At 27.2% G+C, this 23,692-nt stretch overlaps 1 protein-coding gene across 1 annotated transcript in view; it reads left to right on the top strand.

Moving 5' to 3' along the window:
- LOC126735273 (homeobox protein homothorax-like) overlaps positions 1 to 23,692 on the top strand; it is a 199,594-nt gene that overhangs the window by 106,251 nt on the left and 69,651 nt on the right. Inside the window, exon 5 of the mRNA XM_050439221.1 lies at positions 20,040 to 20,090. Within this exon, the coding sequence (XP_050295178.1) occupies positions 20,040 to 20,090 (51 nt within the window). The remainder of the gene's footprint in view (positions 1 to 20,039; positions 20,091 to 23,692) is intronic.

The following is a 23,692-nucleotide window of genomic DNA, read 5'->3' on the forward strand; positions in this document are numbered from 1 at the left end:
TGTGGTTGGGGTGAAAATCTTAGGAATAAGAATTTTATGAGTTTGTTGTTAAGTCGCTTTAAAAAATACCAAACTTAATAGAACAAACTATTATACTTCTTTCTTACATCTATGGAACCAGAACTGTTTAAAATTAAGAAAAAAATCGATTTTTATCAATTTTCTTTGAAAATTGCCAAATTTGAATTTTTCCTGGGAAAACTGTGATATTTTCTTAAGTCTTTATTGCGTGACTGGCAGAATATTCTTTGTCTAGGTAATAAATAATATTCCTAATATTTATATTATATTACTAATAATTACAGGAATATTCTTCATTATCATCTTGTTTATAAAATAATCTTGTATTTACTAGAATAGAGAAATTTTGCTGCAACGTTTTAGGAATATTCCTTACCATTATACACTAATAATTGAATCTGAATATGTATATGAATGTTTTTAATTAAAGAAAAAATATATAAATATTTCCTCTTGCCTTTAAAAGTTTTGTTTTTATCAGAATGTTACTTATGTGGAAAATATCTTTCACATATACAAAAAATTAATTATATTCCTAGAATAATTAAACAAATTATTCTATTATATATTTTTAAATAATATAAATATTAAGGACATTCTAGGAATAAGAGCAATCAATTAAACTTATTCTTGTTTTTCATCTTTTATCAAATTTTATAGTGAAATTTATGAGGGAATATTCGATTCTATATAATTTTTCTATGGAAGAAATAAATTTGAAAAGAACATAAAAGGCCAAATCTTACCAATAAAAGTTCCAGGATTTTTCTTCAAAATATTTAAAGAAAGTTTGATTGATATCCTAAAAATCTTGTCATCTTGTCGTTAGAGAATATTAGAAATAATTAATTATTTATATTTATTGAAACATGATAAGTTTTAAATATTTATCATCAAACATTTTAAGAATACAAACATAATATTAAGAATAATATTTTTAGATCAAATATTTGAATTATTTTGCCAATTTTTTAGAATATTCTTATATTTAGTTTTAAATTAGACTATTTTCCTGCTGATTTGCTTTTACTCAAAAAATAATTAGAAGTTTAAATAACCCAAAAAAACGAAAGGGTGCTCACATTATTTTAAGAAACGTTTTAAATATTTTCATATACAAATATGTACAAAATATCTGAAATGTTACCACAAAATACATATTCGATGGAATAGGTTTAAAGAAATATTCCTTAAAATATTTTATCTTTTATTCTTCACATATTTTGAATTTTTATTGAATAATTGTTTAGGATATTGTTTCAGTAATATATTTCCAATTAATGACATTGCGAATAGTTTCATTTTCTAAAACACAAGGAATATCATATTTATGAAACATTTGTGTGTACATAAAATCTTTGAATTTTCAAAAATTATTGGAATATCGGATATCTTCATATTAAATAGTTTTTTCCTCTTTGTTTCATATTATTAAAATAAAATTATATATTAAAGGTAATTTTATTTAGGAAATGTATTGAGTATTACATATTTATTTGGAAATTGGCAGAATATTCTTTCAGAATAAAATATGAAATTAATGTCTTTTGAAGAAAATTGTTCCTGGAATATTTTCTAATTTGTGATCCTCATCATTTTAGTTAGAAAATATTAGTAATAATTTATTATTAATTGGAAGGCATGAATCATTCTAAGAATAAAAACACAAAATATTTACAAGAATATTCTAAGATCAAATATTTAAAATGTTCTGTCATGAATTTCTTAAAATATTCTTGTATTTAGGTTGATAATGAATTACTTTCTGGCTGGTTTATTAAATTAGATATTCAAAATATCCAAAAATAGAAGAAGAAACTAATCTAGGATATCATTAAATATTATAGTCTATTTATTCAAATACTGTCGAAATATGCTGTGCTATTTGGCGAATATGCCTAATATGATTTTTTTTACTTATTCTTAAGCTGTTTTGTATATTTTTTGAATAATATAGATAATTAATTTATTGGAATTATTTATTGGAATAGGATAAGCCATAAATATTCTGGATTTTTTAAATGCTTCTAGGATATTTGAAATGTCCTGAATCATTTGGTATAACTATGAAAATCTTACTTCACGAGAAAAAAATAAATTTTCATCGAATTTGGCCGATTTTGGATTTTTTTCTGGGAAAACTGTTAACATTTAACATGTTTTTATAACGTTTTTAGAATAATAGAAACCTCCTTAATCGTTTAGTTTTATTGAGAAAGTTATATGACTCATAATTTCCGAGATATAGTCCTTTAAAGTTAAGAAAAAATCAATTTCTATCGAAAATGGCCAATTTCAAAATTTTTTTCTGAAAAAACTGTTGACTTTCAAATCATTTTTCTAAAATTTGTAAAATATTTGGAATCTCCTTAATCGTTTAGAACTACTCAAAAAGTAATACAATAAATATTTTCCAAAACATGGCTCTTTAGAATTGAGAAAAAAATCAATTTTCATCAAAAATGGCCAAATTTGGATTTTTTTTTAGTAATAACTGTTAACTCTCAAATTATTTACTAAACGTTTCTAGAAAAGTTAAAGTCCCCTAAATCGTTTGGTATCACTGGGAAAGTTATGCAACTGATATTTTCCGAGATACGCTCCTTCAAAACTGATAAAAAACCAATTTGCATCAAAAATGGCTGATTTTGAAATTTTTTTCTGAGAAAAGTATTAACACGCAATTTATTTTTCTAACGTTTCTAGGATATTTGAAATCTCCCTAATCGTTTTGTACTACTAGAAAAGTTAAATGCTTCTCAGAAAGGTTTTTTTTTTTTAATTTGAGAAAAAATTAATTCCTATAACAAATTGCTATTTTTGGAATTTTTTCCAGTAAAAACTATTGACTCTGGAAACACTTTTCCAGCGTTTCTAGAATATCTGGAATCTCCTTAATCGTTTGATACTACTAGGAAGGTCATATAATTAATATCTTTTGAGATATTGCCCTTTAAAATTGATAAAAAAAATCAGTATTACTAGGAAATATTGATTAAAAATTGCGTTCTTAGTAAGTAGCGTAGATAGAATTCGCAGGTTTAGGACCAACAAATAAAAACTTTTTTTTTTGAAAGGTTGCCGACGTTTATTTACGTTTTTTTTAAGGCTGTAATTAAAAAACAATTTTTTTTTAATTATTGTTTTTATTGCTTATTAATTTTTTTTATGTCCATTTTTATTGCCTATAAATTAGGTAAAAAAGAAATTTTAATTTTTTATAATATCAAAAAAAACATTTTACCTATGTCTATAATGTTGATGTTTTAAAATGAATATTCAGTTACGTGCTTAAAAAAAATTGTTCCTTAATTACAGCCTTGAAAAAGACGTAAATAAACATCGAAACGTCGGCACCCTTTTAAAAAAAAAAGTTTTTGATTTCTTGGTCTGCGAACTCCATCTACATAACTAGGAATGTTAAACCCTTAAAATTTAGGAACTACGTTATTAACCTGGGAAAACTGTTAACTTTCAAATAATTTTTTTAATGTTTTTAAAATATCTGAATATTCCTGAATCATCAAATAATACTAGAAAGGTTTTTCTCGACGTAAACCACACCTAAACATTAGAAAATATAAATAAATGCGTTCAAATACAAGAGCACATAAACCATATAGTAAAGTAGATATTAATTGTATGATAAGTTGTACACTATATTTTGTATAGTACACTAATAAATTGATAAGAAATAATAAATAGGACAAACATTATTTAAAGGAGGAGAGTCGTACTAAGCAGAAAGATGAAAAAGTCTATTCATAATATTCTGTTCTATTAAAAAATAAAAAGGTGCTATAACCTCTAGGGGAGTTTAAGTAACGATTTTCAAAAGAAAATTCAACAGAACAGACCCGGTTGGACTTCGTGTTGGTTCAAGCAGTAAAAGATGCATATCGGTGTCCGGTGTAGGATGATTGCGTGAGTGAAAAAACTTGTAACCCAGACAAATTGACAAATTTAAAATCGGTCTATTTATTATTTTAATTAAAAGAATTTTAATGCCCAAGAACCGTTTCTCAAGAAAGAAAAAATACTTTAGATATGATTAATCGGAATGGTATTTAGTCTTGCGGCCGAGGGAACAACACTTTAAATTAATCCACTTAGTATTTACCAGTTCGCGTGTTATCTGGATATTTAAGATTAAGATTGTAGCGTAGCTCGTGTACGCCTATAAATGGAAGGAATTCATTAATAAAATTTTAATTTAAATATCATTATATGGAAATTTATATTTTATGCAAGAAAATCGATTAAAATTTTTTTTTGCATTAGAGTAATTACGTCATCGAATTGTATTTATTAACACACGCGATCGCCCAAGTATATACACTAATAGGTTTTTAATGTTACACTTAATTGCACGACTAATAACAATTCATTTAGGCCGAAATATTTAATTATTCCTCTCTCTGTCTTTAATGTAAGTACCTTAGGTGGTACTGCAGATATTATTGGCGGGTTCCCAGAAATTAAACTCACGTAGTTATGTTTACTTTGAAATAGTTTTTGATGAGAATGTATAAACCGGTGTTATCTCACAATGGTTCGCCATTAACAACTTCGAACAAGATAAGATAAGGATGTTTGCAATAAGAACAAACTCGAAGCCATGCGGGGTTCTTGGGTTAAGGTACCCATATACAGGTGTCTGTAGATGTGGTAACGAGATAAGTACCCAGTTTTACTTTAGGGGAATTTTTGTTTTTATTTAACGTCTTTAAAGTAAAATCCAAATATGAATTTTCACTTGAATCCATCTAGTATAGCAAAGAAGTTATTTAATCAAATCTTCATAAGTTTCATGAATTACTGAGTCCGACAAATTTCCCGCTGAATACCTCCGTTTTTTAAATTCGTTATTAACTGATAATTTGATGACCCAAGAAAATTATGACGACAATTATCAAAATCAGTAATTTAATTATGAAATTTCACATAAATAGTTAAAACGATGTCAAGTTTTATAAGTGAGATTAAATCACTTTTGAAAATTTACGAATATGTAGCATTTGGTCACGTCAAATGATTTTGACATTTAAATGAGCGGGAGTGAGATAAGCAATAACCCCGTTTCTTTCAAAAAATTATTTAAGTCAAAAAGGGGCATTTTTAAGCACAATTTGCTTATGAAACCTGACATCGATCATCAAAATAATGTCAAGTTTCATAAGTTTTTAACTTATTGTTTTTATTTCCATATTAATTTAAATTTTTCGCGAGATTACAACTACTCAGATGAGGTATACATATAAGTCTGAGAGTTGGAGTGAGATGAACAATAATCTTCATGTAATTTGAGGAAATTAATTAGCTTAAAAAAGGGCATTTTCAAACGCTAGTTTATTATGAAACCTGACAGCAATAGTCAAAATAGTGTCGAGTTTCATAAGTTTGTAACTAATATGCAATATGTTCACATTCACTCCAAATCTTTAATAGGCTGAGATTCTTGATAACTGAGATTCCTTGATGCCTGTTTAACTAATCGTAGTTAAGAGACGTTGCAATAATTCAAATTTCCCGCCAGATTACGCCAGCTTTAAACACCTGCTAATAGTCAGTAACCTTTCCTTTAGTCACGTCAACTGACTTTGACATTTAATTGTGAGAGCGGGAGTGAGATAGACAATGACCAATTTAAATATGAAACCTAACATGAATAGTTAAAGTAATGTTAGATTTCATAAGTTTGTAATTTGTATCCCAATTATAATTCAAATTTCCCGCGATATTACGCTGCCTTTGAATGTTTGTAGATAATTGGCAACAATGCCTTTAGCTGCATCAAACGAATTAGATATTTGAGTGCGTAAGTAGGAGTGAGATGGATAGTAACCCTATTTGATTCGTCAGCTATTTATTACTGAAACTTAGCATCAAGTTTCATAAGTTGCACAATAAATGCATGGGTGGGAATGAGACAGACGATGCTCCCGTTTAATTCAAGAAGATTATTGTCGTGATAATAAGCCATTTTCAATGAAACCTGACATCAATAGTCAAAATTACATGAGGTTTTATAGGCTAGTATCTTAGTTTAATTTATAACTTACATCCCTATAATAATTCAAAGTTCCCGCTAATATTCGCAATGGTTAAAAATTGGTTTTTAACTGACAAGTCTGTCTAGAAGCAAGTCATATGAGTTGAATATCTAAGTGAATCTTCGGATGCAAAAAAAGTCAAATTTCCTATAAATTTTATTTTTAAATGCATAGATGGGAGTGAGATAGATAATAACCCTATTTAATTGGAGGAAATTATGAGATCAACAAACCTCAAAATCAGTTATTGTTAAACCTTATTTAATTATGAAACCTGATTTAAAATATTATAATTTATTTTAATTTATAACTTGTATCCTTATAAATCCCTATAAGTCATGTTTCACATTTAAATGCATAGGTGGAAGTGAGATAGATAATTACAATATTTGTTTCGAGGAAATGATGACGTCAACAAGCCTCAACATCAGTCATTGTTAAACTGTATTTAACTATGAAACCTGACATCAATAGTCAAAAATATGTCAAGTTTCACAAGTCTCTAACGTGAGATTAAGCTACCTGTAAAAAATTTACAAATAATTGACATTTGGCTTGGACAATTGAATTTAAGTGAGTAGAAGTGAGATGGACAATAACTCTATTTAATTTAAGAAAATTATTAATGTCTAAAAAGGGCATTTTTAAACTCTATTTGGTTATGAAACCTAACCTCAATAGTCAAAATAATATCGAGTTTCATGTTTGTAACTAGTTGTTTTTATTTCAATAATAATTCAAATTTCCCGCCAAATTACGCCATTTTTTCCTAAAATGTCAAGTTTAATAAATTTGCACTGTAGATACTATTTGCTCCTGAAACCTGACATCAATAGTCAAAAGATTGTCGAGTTTGTAACCGAGTGTTTGTATTCCAATAATAATTTTAATTTCCCGCCAAATAAGGCCATTTTTAAGGTTTTCCTAATAGTTGGAAAACTTGCCTGTAGTCGCGTCAAATGAGTTTGACATTTAAGTTTTAGGGTGGGAGTGAGATGGACAATAACCCCCGTTTAATATAAGAAAATTATTATTGTCAGAAAAGGGCATTTTCAAACTCAATTTAGTCATGAAACCTGACTTTGTTTAAATGTTTGTAACTAATTGTTTTCATTTCAATAATAATTCCCGGCAAATTACGGCATTTTTAAAATTCTCCTAATAGTTGGAAAACTTGCCTGTAGTCGCGTCAAATGATTTTGACATTTATCTGTGAGGGTGGGAGTGAGATGGACAATAACCCCATTTAATATAAAAAAATTACTAAAGTCAAAAAAGAGCATTTTCAAACTCTATTTGGTTATGAAACCTGACCTCAATAGTCAAAATTATGTCGAGTTTCATAAGTTTGTAACTTTTTTTTTAAATTTCCATATTAATTTAAATTTCTCGCTAAATTACGCCATTTTTAAGGGTTTCCTAGTAATTAAAAAACTTACCTTTAATCGCGTCAAATGAGATTGGCATTTATGTTTGAGGGTGGGAGTGAGATGGACAGTAACCCCATTTAATATAAAAAAATTATTAAAGTCAAGAAAGGGCATTTTTAAACTCTATTTGGGTATGAAACGTGATCTCAATAGTCAAAATATTGTCGAGTTACATGTTTGTAACTTATTGTTTTTATTTTCAAGTTAATTCAAATTTCCCGCCAAATTACGCAATTTTTAAGGTTTTCCTAATAACTGAAAAACTTGCCTGTAGTCGCGTCAAATTATTGTGACATTTATCTGTGAGGGTGGGAGTGTGATAAACAATAAAAACCATTTAATTTAGGAAAATTATTAAAGTCAAAAAAGGGTAATTTCAAGCTCTATTTGGTTATGAAACCTGACCTTAATAGTCAATGTAATGTCGAGTTGCATGAACTTGTAACTAATATGAAATTTATGTCCAATATGAATAAAAAAAATCAGTAATAAACTAAATAATAGAAAAATAAGAAAAAGTTTAAACAATTATATATTGTTACTAGGATTTTCTTAAATCATAAATTTTCTACGCAAAAACTTAGGATTTGTTTTTTGAAAACTTTGTAATAGTCTATTTGTTTAAAAGGAGTATATAAACAATTTGCAGATTTGTTTTTGGTAAATTAATAAATGCCTTTGATCAAATAACCATAGGAGTAATGGAGGGATAGAAATAAGGGAAAATGATCGGAAATTTAATTTTTCCAGGCATTTGACTAAATTTCCTATATTTCCAAGGCAGTTATCTTATTTCTTTTACGCAGTTTAATAAAATTCCTGGTTTTTTAGTGCACTTGATGTTTTTCAGATATAGAAAATTTATTCCTTTTTCCAAGTAGCTAAACAACTTTCTATTTTTCTACAGGCAATGGAAGAATCTTACTAATTTCCCAAGGCCGTTTTCCTATTTCACTTAAAAAAACACCTATTTTATATAATCCTTTAGTGCCATTGATTTCCAATAAACGGCATAATCTAAAAGGCTTTGATACATTTTCCACTAATTCCAACCAATAATTTCAATGTAAAAAAAAACATCCCTTCTTAATCTACGCAGAAAAGCAACAACCACCCCAAAACAATACACCCCAAATGCCATTGTGACAAAAAAATCAAATATTCCTCTTTCAGTGCGGTTTATGACGAAAATACGTTTGTTCGCACGAACAAAAAGCTCAATTGTCGAGAAGAGAAGAGAAGAGGAAAAAAAATATGCGAGCTTAGTACAAATTCTACCTACCCATACCGTGCGGCGGGTTTCTTTTTAATTGTTATTTTAAACCCCCGAGGAGACGAGCGATCGGGGGATGATGCACCCCTCGGTCGCACTCACACACCGGCAAAATGAACAACAATGGCACAAAAAAGAGCGGAGATGTATGCATTGAATAGCAACAACAACAATAAAAAAGAAAAAGGAAAACTCTTCTTCTCCCATCTGGTTTTTCCACGCAAATTGTTTTATGTCATTTAAAGTAATTAGTACGTTTCGCGACCCGTTACCGCCTCTTTGGGTTTTATGTGGTCGCGGTACGACTTGCGATTTCTTATGGTTATTATGGACGGCGGTTTACGATACACCTGAACGGCCATAAAACGACAATTATTACTTGGGAGTTAGCAGGAAGAAATGGTAAAGCACTTTTTTTCTTAAGAAACTTTGGCGCCCAACAACTTTGAAGCCTGGATATTATTTAAAATGGATGTGAAATATTAAATGATATCACCCTAAATAGACAGAAGTATACATTGGGAACCCAATTTTTTTTTAACAATACATATACTATTTACTCTTTGCTCGACTTATCTCTTAAGAGCGTATATAAATACACATTTAAACAAACATAACAGCAATAATCTCTTACATATAAACACGACTATCGCGATATTGTATCAATTTAATCGGGATCGTGTCAACTTCCGTTTGTCCCTTTTGTATGGAGATTATTCCTCGGAAAAATCGTTAGGTAAATAATGATTTTTTAAAAATAGAAATGGCTTAATTTAAAGAGAGAAAACTGAACTCCCTGGGTATATATTATATGTCTTGCCTTATTTGGCTTAACACAGGATGTAATGCAGGTATACACAGGTGATGTGGAGTTGAATAGAATGCAGGCAAAGGTCTTTTGTTAGAGTGGGGAGGGGGCTTTAGACGAAACTATGTTAAGGGTGTACAGGACCGTATATTTGCGTTTTTTTTTATACGAGAAAAATTTAGAAAGAACGTATTTCGTTTTTAAAAGAAAAAGTGAATTAAATCCATTTAAGTTATGCATTACTGAAGTACCAGTAAAATATCCTTTGACCAATCACCATTTTTCAAATACTTCATTGGTCTTGAACATATAGTCATCTTTGTTCCACGCATTTTTAAACATACAAATCTTTTGATGGCCAAGTGCAAAGGCTTTATATGTGTATAAGAGTGAGATGGGTTAAGGGAGGGGACTAGGGTTGACAATTATTAAGCAAATCTATGTAGCGGCGTATACAAATAATGATTTAAATAGAGTTTTTATTAAAAATTTTCTAGAAATAAATGAAAGGATTTTCTGTCTCACTCGCACGCAGGTATTTATATAATGAATTAATTTGAGATATTTAAAAACAGATAATAAATTATTTTCAAAAATAGCGAAAGTTATCGAGAGATTTGAATTATAAAGATTAAATTAAAATAAGTTACTAATTTATAAAATTATTATTATTTATAAAAGTTTTTTGAATTAAATAGTGGCATTGTCTGTCTCACTCCCACCCATGTATTTAAGTTCAACTCATTTGAGACAGTTAAAAACAGTCAGTTTTTAGTAGCAATTTTTTTAAAATGATGTAATTTAGCGGGAAATTCAAATTTTTTTTGGGGCACAAACTATGATTCAAAATAATTACAAGCTTATGAAACTTGACATTACTAATAATGCCAAGTTTCATTAATAGATGGCTAATTTTGACGTTAATAATTTTCTCGACTCAAATAATGTTACTGTTCATCTCACTCCTACTTACGCACTTAAATTTCAAACTCTACGAAAGGCATTATTGCAAATTATTAGCAAATGTTCAAAGGTAAGGTAATGTCGCGGGAAATTTGAATTATAGTTGGGTTCCAAATTATGAAAAGAAACTATAGGCTTCTAAAATGAAATAGGCAATTTCCAAAAGTGTCTGGAAAAAATAAGAAAATTCTTCAATTGCCTTGAAAAAGTACAAAAGCACTGAAAAGACAAACAAAAACTTTAACTATCTGGTAAGTCTTCAAATATGTGGAAAAAATAGGAAAATTAATAGGAAAAGAGACAAAAATCATTTATCTAAAGAAATACGAAATAAAGAAATATAAATGTCAACTGCTTTGAAAAAATTATTCAAATTGTTCAGAAATTCTTCAACTGCCTTGGAGAAATATAAAATTTGCCTTTAAATTGAAAAAAGATTCACAAAATATCTATAAAAATAAATTGTGTTAATGAAATAAAAAGAAAAAGAAATAATGTAATTATTTGGAAGAAATAAATCCTTAAATAAGTGGGAAAATTAAAAAATAGGAAAAAAATTATTTACCTGCCTAGAAAAAATATAAAATTTGCTTTTGGTTGCCTTAAAAAACAATTCAAAAAATATAAGTAAAAATTATTAAAAAAAAATTTGAATGCAATGAAAAGACATAAAAGAATCATTTAATTATGTGGAAAACAAAGAAATCTTCAAATATGAAAATGAAAAATTTATTTACGTGCCTGGAAGAAATAAACAATTTCCAAAAATGCCTGGAAGAAATTTTAAAAATCTTTAAGTATCTTAATAAAATAGAAAATTTGTCTTTAATTGTTTGTAAAAAAATTAACACAGGCCTAAAAAACATAAAATAATTAAAATCTAGCATCAAATAATTAAAACTTGAATATATAGAAAAAAAATGTTTGCTGGGAAAAAATAAAGATTTTCCACAATTGCGTTAAAAAAATTATAAAATTGCATTATCTGAAAATACCTGGAAAAAATGAGAGCCTAGACGAAATTTACCATACCTTTAACTGCCTGGAAAAAATAAGCAAATTCTTTAACTGTTTAAACAAAAAACAGGGAATTAATACAAAATATCGTTAAAAACCTGGACAAAAATTCGGTGGACAAAAAAGGTACATAAAAGAAAATCATACAACAGAGTTTTAAAAACAGCAAATTTCCTGGTATTTTTTGCCTAATCTGCCAGGTACTTTAAGTAACTCTTTATTTCTTACAGGCATATCACCAAAGTCATGTTTATGAAAATTCAGCGATTCCTTTACAAAATTACCAAAAAAATACCCAGCTACCTGGGAAAAGTAAAGGATTTTCCGAAATATTGGGAAAAAAAAAGAAAATTCTTTAAAAATGCCTTGAAAAATAGCAAATTCAGAATTAAAGGCTTCTTAAGGTTTATACAAAAAAGCCCCTTATAGCCACCTAAATTATGCATTTCGTTTATTTGTCATAGAACTAATATCCAATTAAGAAGGGCATAATACCCATTTAAGTTATGCATTTTTTCTCAAAACAAACTCAAAGAATAAATAAGGATTAAAAATACATTCCAGACACAAATCTCCGGTATAGATTCGACACGTTGGTGTTGGTATTTTCTCAAAAAAAAACGTTCATGTAACTCGAGAACTTTAAAATTCTAAAACAACGAACCCGAACTGTCTGAATAATCGCGTTGAGCCCTCGGTTGTTCGGGCATCTGCGCCGCACATGTAACCCAATCCTTACCGTGTATACCCGAAAATACGTCCGTACCACTTATCGAGAGACCTCTAGAAAAACCACATGTTTACACTAACTTCAATTAGGGATAGGCCCCGGCTAATTTATTATCCCAAATAAATAAATAATATTTCATAAAAGTGGCTCAAAATGCCTCGGTTTATGGACCAACGACAGCTTTATTGGAAAACGACTAAAGTGTTCTATATCCTTTAACAGTGGTTATATAGATTTTGAAGAAATTACTTTTTTTTTTCATAAATGAATGGTTTGTATTGCCCTCGTTTGACGTGACACTCCCGGTAATGAATGATAAATTGGTTTCAAGCATGTTAATGTTAAAGCCTTGATTGTTAAGAATTTTTAAACCATATGTTATCAGAAGAAGTCAACGGAGTATTTTAAGGGCTAATGAATGTACGTATGAATGTGGTTTATTTATATAAAGATTTTTATTTCTATTTTGGTCCAAATTTGTCTAAATAAAGTCCCAATATAATCCACAAAGGTGGTTTTTAGGGTCAACTTTCATTGCAATTTCAATAGTAAAATTTCAACAAATTTACTTATAAGACGATGATTTTTCTGTATAAACTCGTAAGTTGGGTAGTTGTTTTGGTCAAAATTAACCTCACAAAAGGTATCTAATTAAATCAAGAAAGAGATGACTTATGACAAAAGGAGGAAAATTACAGAATTCCTAAGACTTAGATATAAAAATGCATACGAATATAAATTTTTAATAGTAAATTTCCTAAAGGAAATATGACATTTTTTAACTGTTCTGAACAAGAACAGAAAAATCGTTTAATTGCTTGGAAGAAATTTAATTTTTAATTTTTTTAGGAAAATTGCTGTTTTTTAAGGCATTTAAGAAACCTTTATGTTTTGTTCATGTATTTGGAGGAACATCGAATAAATGAATTTTTTTGGCACTTTTTTTTAAACCTTTGATAAATTATCAAAAAACGTGCTATGTTCAACTAGGAAATTGGATGTTTTTCAAGGCAGCTTAATAAATTCCATGTTTTTCTTTTATTTGAGAAAACATAGGAAAATTTTTTATTTATTCCAGGCAGTTTTTCATGTCGCTTAAAAACAGCATATTTTCTAATGTTTTCGCATCAATTTAAATTTATTGTTTTTAAAAACAGCAAATTTCCTGGTATTTTTTGCCTGATCTGCCAGGTACTTAAATTGACTCTTTATTTCTCACAGGCATTCCACCAAAGTAAAGTTTTATGAAAATTCAGCAATTGCTTTACAAATTTATCAAAAAAATTCTCAGCTGCCTGTAAAAAGTAAAAGATTTTCCGAATTATTTAAAAGAAATATGAAAACTCTTTAAAAATGCCTTGGAAAATAGCAAGTTTAGAATTAAAGGCTTCTTGTGGTTTATACAAAAAAATCCCTCATAGCCACTTAAATTATGCATTTCGTTTATTTGTCATGGAACTAATATCCAATTAGGAAAATCATAATACTTATTTATACCCACACCAATTTAAATTTATTGTTTTTTTTTCAAGCAGTTCACTAAAGTTGTGTTTTTTGTCCACTCTTTTTCAGACCCATTAAGTAATTTTTTTTCAAACAAATTTTTTTTGAAATATAGAGAAAAAAATTATAATTAAGAAACTTAACTTTGTTGAACTGTCTAAAAGAAATAAAAAAATGTTCTCAATTTTTCGAAAAAAAAGGGAAAAAACACCTGGAAATTTGATGTTTTTTAGGCCATTAAAAGAATATCCATATTTCTTCCAGGCATTTGAAAAAATATTTAGCTTCTTCCAGGCAATTGAATAAATTTAGGCAGTTGATGAAATATCAGAAAATTTGCTTTTAATGAACTACCTTAAGAAATAATAAATTTCCTTAAGTATCTAAAACAAATAAGACAAACTTTAACAAAGTTCCTTATTTATTTAACGCATTAAAAAAAATTAGTTTTTTAAGGCAGTTCCTCAATTTTCTTATTTTTGATGATAAATTTCTTCCAGGCAGTTGAATAAATTTCCTATTTTTCAGAATAGTGCTCCTCCACATTTTCGTGTTAATGTTTGCAGGTATCTTGATTTTATTTTTCTTAATCGTTGGACAAGGTACTATTGAATGGTCATCTAGATCTCCCGATTTAACACCGCTGGATTATTTTCTTTGGGGATTTGTCAGAGAAAGGGTTTGCCAAAATCAACCAGACGACATTGATGCACTAAAAGAAAAAATTAGAATAACATTCAATAATATGTTTTTATGAAGAATTTTCTTGTCTCATTGAAGAACTTAGTTAAAGAATTTTTATATTTTGTTCAAAACAGTTAAGGAAGTTTCTTTTTTTTTTCAGGCATGTGAAAAAATCATTAATTTCTTCCAGGCAGTTGAATAAATTTCTTATTTTTCAAGACATTTAAAGAATTTTCAAATATTTTCCAGGCATTTTAATTTCCTCATTATACATTTCTTCCAGACACTTGAAAGTTTTTTTCAGGCACTTAAGGAAATGTCTTATTCCTTCCATGCATTGAATAAATAGCAATTTAATTATAATATATAAAGTACCTGATATAACCTCTCTTTATAAATAACCTTAATAGTCAACTTCATCAGAATTTTTTTACTAAAAACTCCCAACTACTCAACAATTTCAAAATTTAATTAAATGGCATTGACAGTCTCTTTTAAATTTAAATAACTTTATACTTTGAACATAATTCTTCCATCATTTCCAGAAATTCATTTTAATTCATTATTGTATGACTTAAACATCATCAAAAGCCTTTGTCAAGTCTCTCTTGATAACATCAACCAGATCTCCTATGCTTATGGAATTAGGAATTATAGGAATACTAAATATAAATGAAATTCTTTTTATATTTAAGTTTAAGAAAATATTACAAAGTTACACCCTTAATTTGTTCATATGTTCATATATCTTCATTAAAGGCGATAAATCCTTTAGTTGACACATTTTGCAAAAAAAAATCAGACCTAAAAGTGGGAAAAAAGCGTTTTATGAAATAATTAAACGTTCGGTTCGGAAGGCAGCTATTTTGGGTGAACAGATGTTACCCAACCCGTAATTACTGCCAAACCACAATCGGGTTTAATGTGACTTGTTAGGCATAAATTGAGACTATAGAAATATCGCATTTTTTAACTTACAAATTAATTTAAGATTTAACCAATATTTAATGAGACGAAATATTAATACAATAAATACATGGAGGAACTTTTCAAGCAAAGACATGTGTTCGGCACATACGCGACCAGTCAGCATTATGAATTTAAATTAGTTTCATGTCAATTAGAGTTTATCTTGTCATTTGTGATGTGTTCATTAATTTAGCGGGCCAGCGACTCGTGGAATTCGAGTTTTCGCATTTTTTTTTGGGTCGTTTTATTCGGTTCTTGTACGCCATTTACGTTAAGTGAGATAATTAAATGTTCTACATTTTTTTTTAGTTTTGAAATTAAACGGGGTGTGTTGTTTGGGTGGAACGAGAACCAATTACCTAATTTAGCGTTAAATTATGGCTTTTTAATTAGATTTTGGTATCATTGAACGGGCATTTGGGATGAATGCTCGTTGAATGGATTAATTGTTGCCTTTTTCGTGGTGGCTAGACTGAATAGGGCAAACTGTGACTAGGTTGTAGACTGAATTAAGGGATAATGAAATTTTAATAAAACTTTCTCAAACATGGTGTTAAAACATTACATGACTACGTCCTTCCATTTTATTAAATCACTATTTTTTTCCTCTTATTTAATAACATACACTCGTTACTTCTTATTTTTTGTTACTCTAGTTTGATATTCATGAAACCCAAATTAGGGACATATAAAATATTAGGACAATAAAGTTCAAGCCATTTTTCAATTCAACTTATCATATTTTTTTGTATTTATGATTTAAGTTAAAAAAAAACACTAGAAAAAATGTGTGGCATTTAAATCTTCTTAATTAATTATGATTAAATTCAGTGTTAATTTTTTAATGTTCAGTGCTACTGGAATTCTGGAGAATGTTAAAAATTTCACTACAATCGACAATCAGGAGCAGAGCACTAATATTATTTATATTCCTGGAAAAGGGAAATTCCGGTAAACAATAGGAACTTTATTCAACTGCCTGGAAAAAATTATCATTTCTTCAAAACCCTAGGAAAAAATTAAAAAATTTAGAAACCGTCTTGAAAGAACACTACTACTTAAATATTTTGGAATATCAAACATGTTACCATCACAATCATGCAAATTTTTGGGCATTAATATAGACAGCAAAAAAACATAAGAAAAACATAAGAAAATCACTTAATAAAAAAACTAGAAACGAAAAAGAAATTTAAACTCGAAAACGAATATCAAGGAATCAAAAGAGTTTAGTATTCGTGAATTTGCTAAATTAATTATGTATTTAATTTTAAGTAGTCCAATATACCAAGTAATTAGAACACTTAAGAGTTTTTATTTTTAAAAAAACTTAATTATTATTATTATACTGTACTGTAGTTGCATAAAATCAAATACTTAAAAAAAAGTGTGGTGTTAAATTGGTTAATCTAACGATTTAAAACCGAATAAATTACCTGAAAACCAACTATTTAATATTTTTAAATTTATTAATTTTTTTAAATATTAAAGTTACTATTAAAATTTTGTATTAGGCTGATATTGTTAATAATTTTAAAATCCAAGAAATCTGATATTTTTCTATAAATAACAATAAAATAATATAGCGATAAGTTTGCTTACCTTCAAATTTAAATATCTTCAATTAACATAAATTTTAAAATTAACTTAATTAGATTGATAAAGAAAATCCTCCATTTTTTCATTTTTTTTATATTAGTATTGCTCTAGTGGTATTAAGATCTTTTATTATGCTGATTTGATTTTACATTTTCTTTAGGAGTAAATAAGAAAATTATAAAAATATGATATTTAATAGTAAATAAAAGAAAATGTTTCAAATATTAATAAAGTTGACAGTATGGTATTAAATTTGCTAACTTAAAGGTCTTAAAATCAAACATTTTCAAGCAGTTATATATTTGTGGTTTTAAAAGTGAATTATGTCAAACTAGACTTTTAAAATAGAAAATTTTAAAGTTAAATCAACTTTTCATTTAATTTAAAATTAAATTAATTTGAGTGCTCAGAGAAATCTTTCTTTTATTAGTTTAATCTTCTTAAATTAATTTTGGAGTAATTTATTGCGCTTTGTGGTTATTATTTTTATATACTGTTTTCTTCTTAAGGAATAAAAAAAAATTATAAAAACAACTACCAATAAAAAGAATCATATATTAAAAAAAATATAACCACGAAAATTAAGGATTTCAAATTCAAATTATTTGTTACCTTTTTTAGTTTACTGCTCTTAAATTAATATTTTTGTTTTGTCCTTTATTAAGCTTCTTTGTTATTATTTTTAAAATCTATTATTAGGAATGGAAAAAAAATAATAATAAGTAAAAATCAAACATCTCAAAAAAATAAAAAAATTTTAAGTAAGATAATGGTTTTAGAAGTAAATAAATTTAAAATCGACTTGCTAAATTAATTAATTTTTTTTAATTAAATTAATTGAAGCACTAAAGCACTGCTATTTTTCACATTATTCTTAGGAACAGAATTTTTTTCCAAAATAGAAAATTTAGTAGTGAAGTCAGTTTTTTAATTAATTTAATAATTAATTTGTTTAAGAACTTATATTTAAATTTTTTTAAATATTAATAATAGTAGTAGTAATAATAATAATAATAATAATAATAATAAAAATTTTACGTATTTAAATAAACCTAAAATTTAACAAATGAATCTAATAAAATAAAAAAATATAATAGTTTGTACAAAAATTACGTTCCATTACTTATTTCTATAACACACCTATGTTAATAAGAAAATTGCATATTCAAGTAATACATGCGTCGTATTAAACCAATATTTATAATTTAAAAATTAATAAATTTAAATATTAAGATTAAAAAAAAAATTTTAAAGATGGCATTATGTTTGTTAATCCAACGACTTCAATAATAAAGTCAAAAAATCTATACATTTAAAAGAAAATTAACTCAAAATTAGTTTGTTGCAAATTATACTATATTTAAAACTTCAATCGATTTAATTAAATTTTATTATAAATATATAAATTAAAAAACTCGGTTAAGTTAGTTAAAAAAATTGATAAAAAAATAAATTAATTTAAGTACCTAAAATAAATTTAAATTCCTAATTTTTTTTTAATTTTGAATAATAATTAATTTTGTCAATAATTAAACTAATTTGTTGATATTTTTTAAATACAAAATTAATAGTTTTCTCACTGGGAACAGAAGAGAAAAAAAATATATAAAATAAAAAACTCGGTTAAGTTAGTTAAAAAAAATTGATTAAGAATTAAATTAATTGAAGTACCTAAAATAAATGTATTTTTTTTTAATTTTAAGTAATATAAAATTTTGTCAATAATTGAACTAATTTTTTGATATTTTTTAAATACAAAAAAAAAATTTTTTTCACTGGGAACAGAAGAGAAAATAACACCTGAAATTTCACTCTTTTAATTAATTTAAATCTTTGATTTAAAAATAAAGTGCCAAAAATGATTTTTATTTAATAATTTGAATTTCTTTATGAGTATTAAATATTGCCATGAAGGTCTTTAATTAAGCCGATCTGTTTTTACGTTTCTTGTTTTTACGATCCAAAAAATCTGATATTATTTTCCGAAACGCAAGAGGGAAAAACAATTTACATAAAAATCTTTCGTTTAATTTAAACATTTCATTTAAAACTAAATTAATTCTAAAATGCTACTTTAGGCACTTTTTTTTCATTTAATATTTTTTAGTAATTCATTTTGCTGTTATAGTCCTTGATTGAGATGATTTATTATAATTTTCAAAATCTTTAAAATCCAGTAACTCCTTTGAAAAATTTCAGTTTATCGCATTTTTTATGTTTATTGGCATAATTTATTTAATAATTTAGTGATACTCTAATAAATATTTATTATTTAGGGTGTAAATACGATTTAATTTAAAAAATGAAATAAACACTTTTGGCGCCCAACATTGTGGCCTGTAAAAATTTTATGAGATTATATTTAAAAAGATTAATATTAACAAAATACTTCCTGGTCCAAGTTTAATAATTTGTCAATTTAGAATAATAATTATTATCGTAAATTGACTAGCACTAATAAATAATTATAGGCAATATTTAGGGGGTAAATATGATTAAATATCAAAAAATGCAATAAACACTTTTGGCGCCCAACATCGTGGCCTATAAAAATGTACAAAAATAATTAATACAGTTAAATCCTCATAAAGTAGCACTCCCTTGATTGTGATTAAAAAATTCCCTCCCGACCCAAGTACGACAAAGTATCAATTTAAGATAAAAGAGGTAAAACCTCCTCCCATGGTCGTGCCAAAAGTAACTTAATAACCATCCAACCTATACGACGGAAATCCCTATAATTACCCAAAGAGTTGCACGTGGGTATATGGGAGGTGGACCCGAACCTCCGAGCGTAATAATAAGGTTGACGAACAGTGGACATTATCAACTCTATCCGATCAAGCTCCCTCACTTTATAAAACTGCCGTAAAATAACAGGGTTACCCCAAGTAGTTTTCTATTATAATAAAGTCAACACCGCCGCTACTTTTACTGCTTTGATGTTCTCTGGCACGTTAATTTAATAATTTTTTTCTTTATTTTTCAGATACGCCAAGAAAAACCTTATTATATAGCGGACCCCGAAGTAGACTCATTAGTAAGTATATACACTTAGAAAGAATTATTATTTTTTCTCTCTCTAATTAATTGTAAGGCAAGTGTGTATTTTTTTCTGTGGGTCAGTTAATTAGGTTTAATTGTTATTTTAATTGACCGTAAAGTGAAAAATTGATTTGTGGACAATATTTGGGTCTCTAAAGGCCTATGACAGTCCAAGTTATTTGTTTTGTATGCCTACAAAATTTTATTGATATTTTGAAATCCTGAGGTAAACATTAAATTTGACTCCCACTGGCCTGGAATAAATAAATCAATATTTTTCTTCCAGGCAATTAAATATAAATTTGACTCTTAAATTGGTCAATTAATTCAATGATTCAAAATGTTAGAGAAAGATCACTTTAAGAGATGTTCTATTAATATTCCATTCTTAAAAATGAAAACCCGAACGCACGATAATGCACGCATTATATTCTTAATGCATCGTCGACCGGTTTAATATTCCGAAAGCAAAATTAAATAACCTCACTTCTACTAGGACGGTAATCAAAAACGCGTGAAGCGTAACTATAAATTGGGCATGGGGAGTGTTGCGTTACTCATCACCCTCGATATACAACGATAATAATACCATTACCGACTAAATTTAATTAGAAAATTAAATAAAACCCCTTTCCCGTTCGCCCATTTAAAATAATTTGATCTTTGGAGAATATGTTGAGGATATATCACACCCGGTATTAAATATAGAAGACTTTTTCGAAACTCACCCTGTTGACAAATTGATTATGGGGTCTTAAAAGGGGCTTTTACTTATCTTTGCCAAGGTATTTTATAAAATTTATGGTCTACCTGCCTAGTTATCTTAAAATCTCGACAGAAAAGTGTTATTGGGACTCAAAATTAACCGTTTACCTGACAAGTTTTTGGATTTTTGGTTTAATGGCCTTTTACAGTTATATAAGATTGAAAACCTAATTTTTTACGTTTGTTTTTAAGAGGCTCTACATTATTTAATTATCGCAGACAGTGGAGGTAGTTCCTTAGAAGATCAAGGGACAAAAGATGTGATTTATGAGTCAAGGCAGTTGAGGTATTTTAAGAAAATATGGTCAATATTATTTGTTTTTTCTTGCAAGTTCATGGGATTTGTTCTTATTTATTCCAGGCAGTTGAGAGCCATAATTTGCTGAATTTTATAATTAAAGAAACAACACAAGTGGACCATCAAAAAAATTAGTATCAGCTACTTAAAATATGATATTTTTTTTACATAATTTTAGTAATTCCAGGCAGTTAAGGGCCAACAAAAGTTCAACTACTTGAAAGCCATTAAGTACCTTTTTTGGTTAACTGCTTAAAAAAACATTATTTCTTGCAGTTAGGGATCAACATATGGATAATATTCCAGTAATATGGCTGTCCAAAAGTCTAAAATAAAATACTTGAAATATTATATTAAGTCTAAAATGCCTGATATTTATTGATTAAAGTTGCCTAAAAGGACGTAAAATAAACTGCCTAAAATATGTTTTTTTTTATTCTATGAATCCTCTGGAAAAAAAATAAATTCATTTATTGCAGGCACTTGAGGCCTAACTAAGCTACTTATATTTAAAGGTTGAAAGAAATACTAATTACCTAAAATTAAAAAAATATTCTGAAACTGCCTGAAAAAAATATTCCAGGTAGCTAAGACTTAATAAAAATTGAACTGTTTTAAAGGAAGTAAAAATTGTTAATGCCTAAAACACTAAAAAGATATTTCAGGCAGTTTAGGTTCAAAAATTGCCCAATATTTAAGAATAATAGAAACTAAATAACACGCTTTTTTAATTTATTTTAGGCACTTGAGGATTACCAAAAGCTAAATTATTTCAAGGCAAATAAGAGACAAATAATTAGTGGCTTGGAAAACATCATTTATTGCAGTTAAGGATCAAAATATATCTGATATTTAAATAATATGCCTGCCTCAAAGCCTTAAAAGCAACTGCTTGAAAACCTAAAATTTCAGGCAACTAAGGGTCACAAATTGCCTGGAATTTAAACATTAATATTTAACTAAATAAAATATTTTTTTTTCAAAATTTTTCAACTGCCTGGAAGATAAACATAATTTTATTTATTCCAAGCAGTTGAAGACTAGCAAAAGTTTTACTACTTAGTATTGTGCTCTCTGAAAAGGATTTAAAGTCCCTAAAATAAGACTTTTTTTAATTTCTTTAACTGCCGGAAAAATTATATTTTAGGCAGTTGAGGTTAACAACATTGCCTGAAACAAAATCAATGTATTTTAATCTAGGCGCTTAGGGTTTAAATAATACTAAACTACTTAAAAGGTAATATTTAAATATAATTCTGCCTAAAAGGAACTTGAAAAAACCAAATTATTTATTTTATTATTAAAAAAAATATTTCAAGTAGTTAAGGTTGAACAAGAGTCGAACTACTTAAAGGGCAAAAATAACTTATAGCGTCTTGCCTGAATTTATTTTTGATTTATTGATGCCTGACAGTGTAAAAAAAAACTACATGAAAAATATAATTTCAGGCAGTTTAGGATCAAAAAGTGCCTGAGATGTAAAAATTAAGGTTTTATGAATGGATCTTTAACTAAAATAAGGTTTTTTTAAATATATCTTTAATTGCCTGGAATAAATAAGTGGATTCCAGGCAGTTAAGGCTTAATAAAAGTTTAATTACTTGATAGGTAAATTGTTATTTAGTTGCCTGAATTTGTTTTCGATATATAAAAGCCTAAAAGCCTAAAACAAATTATTAAAAAAATATAATTATAGGCAGTAGGGTAAAAAATGGTGTTTTATTTTAAATTGAAAGTTGCCTAAAATGAGTTTTAACTACATAAAATAAGCTTTTTTTTATTTGTTCAATAGCTTGAAAAAAAATATTTTATTTATTCTAGGCACTTGAAAACTAACAAAAGTTTATCTACTTGAAATCCTCTAAAATGTACAAATAATTTATATTATTTATAAATGGTTGAAATACCTCTAATAATTTTTTTTTCATGAACTTATTGGAAAATCACCATTTTTAGCAGTTAAGAATCAAAATATGTTTGATATCTAAATAATATCAAAAGAAAGTGTTTAAAAAACTACAATTTCAGATACTTTAGGGTCATAAATTACCTGATATTTAAAAACTAAGGTTGGTTAAACTACTTAAAATTAATTTTTCTTAAATATCCTCAACTGCCTGGAAGAAAAACTTAATTTCAATCATTCAAGGGTGTTAAAATTTGGTAAGCAATAAAAGGAACCGATCTTTTTGAGAAAATATATTGCTTTTTAATAACTGCTTGAAAAACCATCATTCCAGATATTTGAGGATAAAGATACCTGATATCCAAAGATTTTCTAAATTACCCTATAAAAAAATTATCCCAGGTTCAGGGTCAAAAGCTTTAAAAATTAAGGTTGCCTGAAACGAATTTTAGCTACCTAAAATAAGTTTTTCCTATTAGTATAATAGCCTGAAAGAAAAACAATTTTTTTATTCTAGGCACTTAAGGACTAATAAAAGTTTACCTACTTAAAAGCCAATAAAATGTATAATTATTTATATTATTTATTCATATATATATTTCTTTATTTGCCTAGAAAAATATCATTT

Source organism: Anthonomus grandis, chromosome 4 (assembly GCF_022605725.1).
Source record: "Anthonomus grandis grandis chromosome 4, icAntGran1.3, whole genome shotgun sequence".
NCBI lineage: Eukaryota > Metazoa > Arthropoda > Insecta > Coleoptera > Curculionidae > Anthonomus > Anthonomus grandis.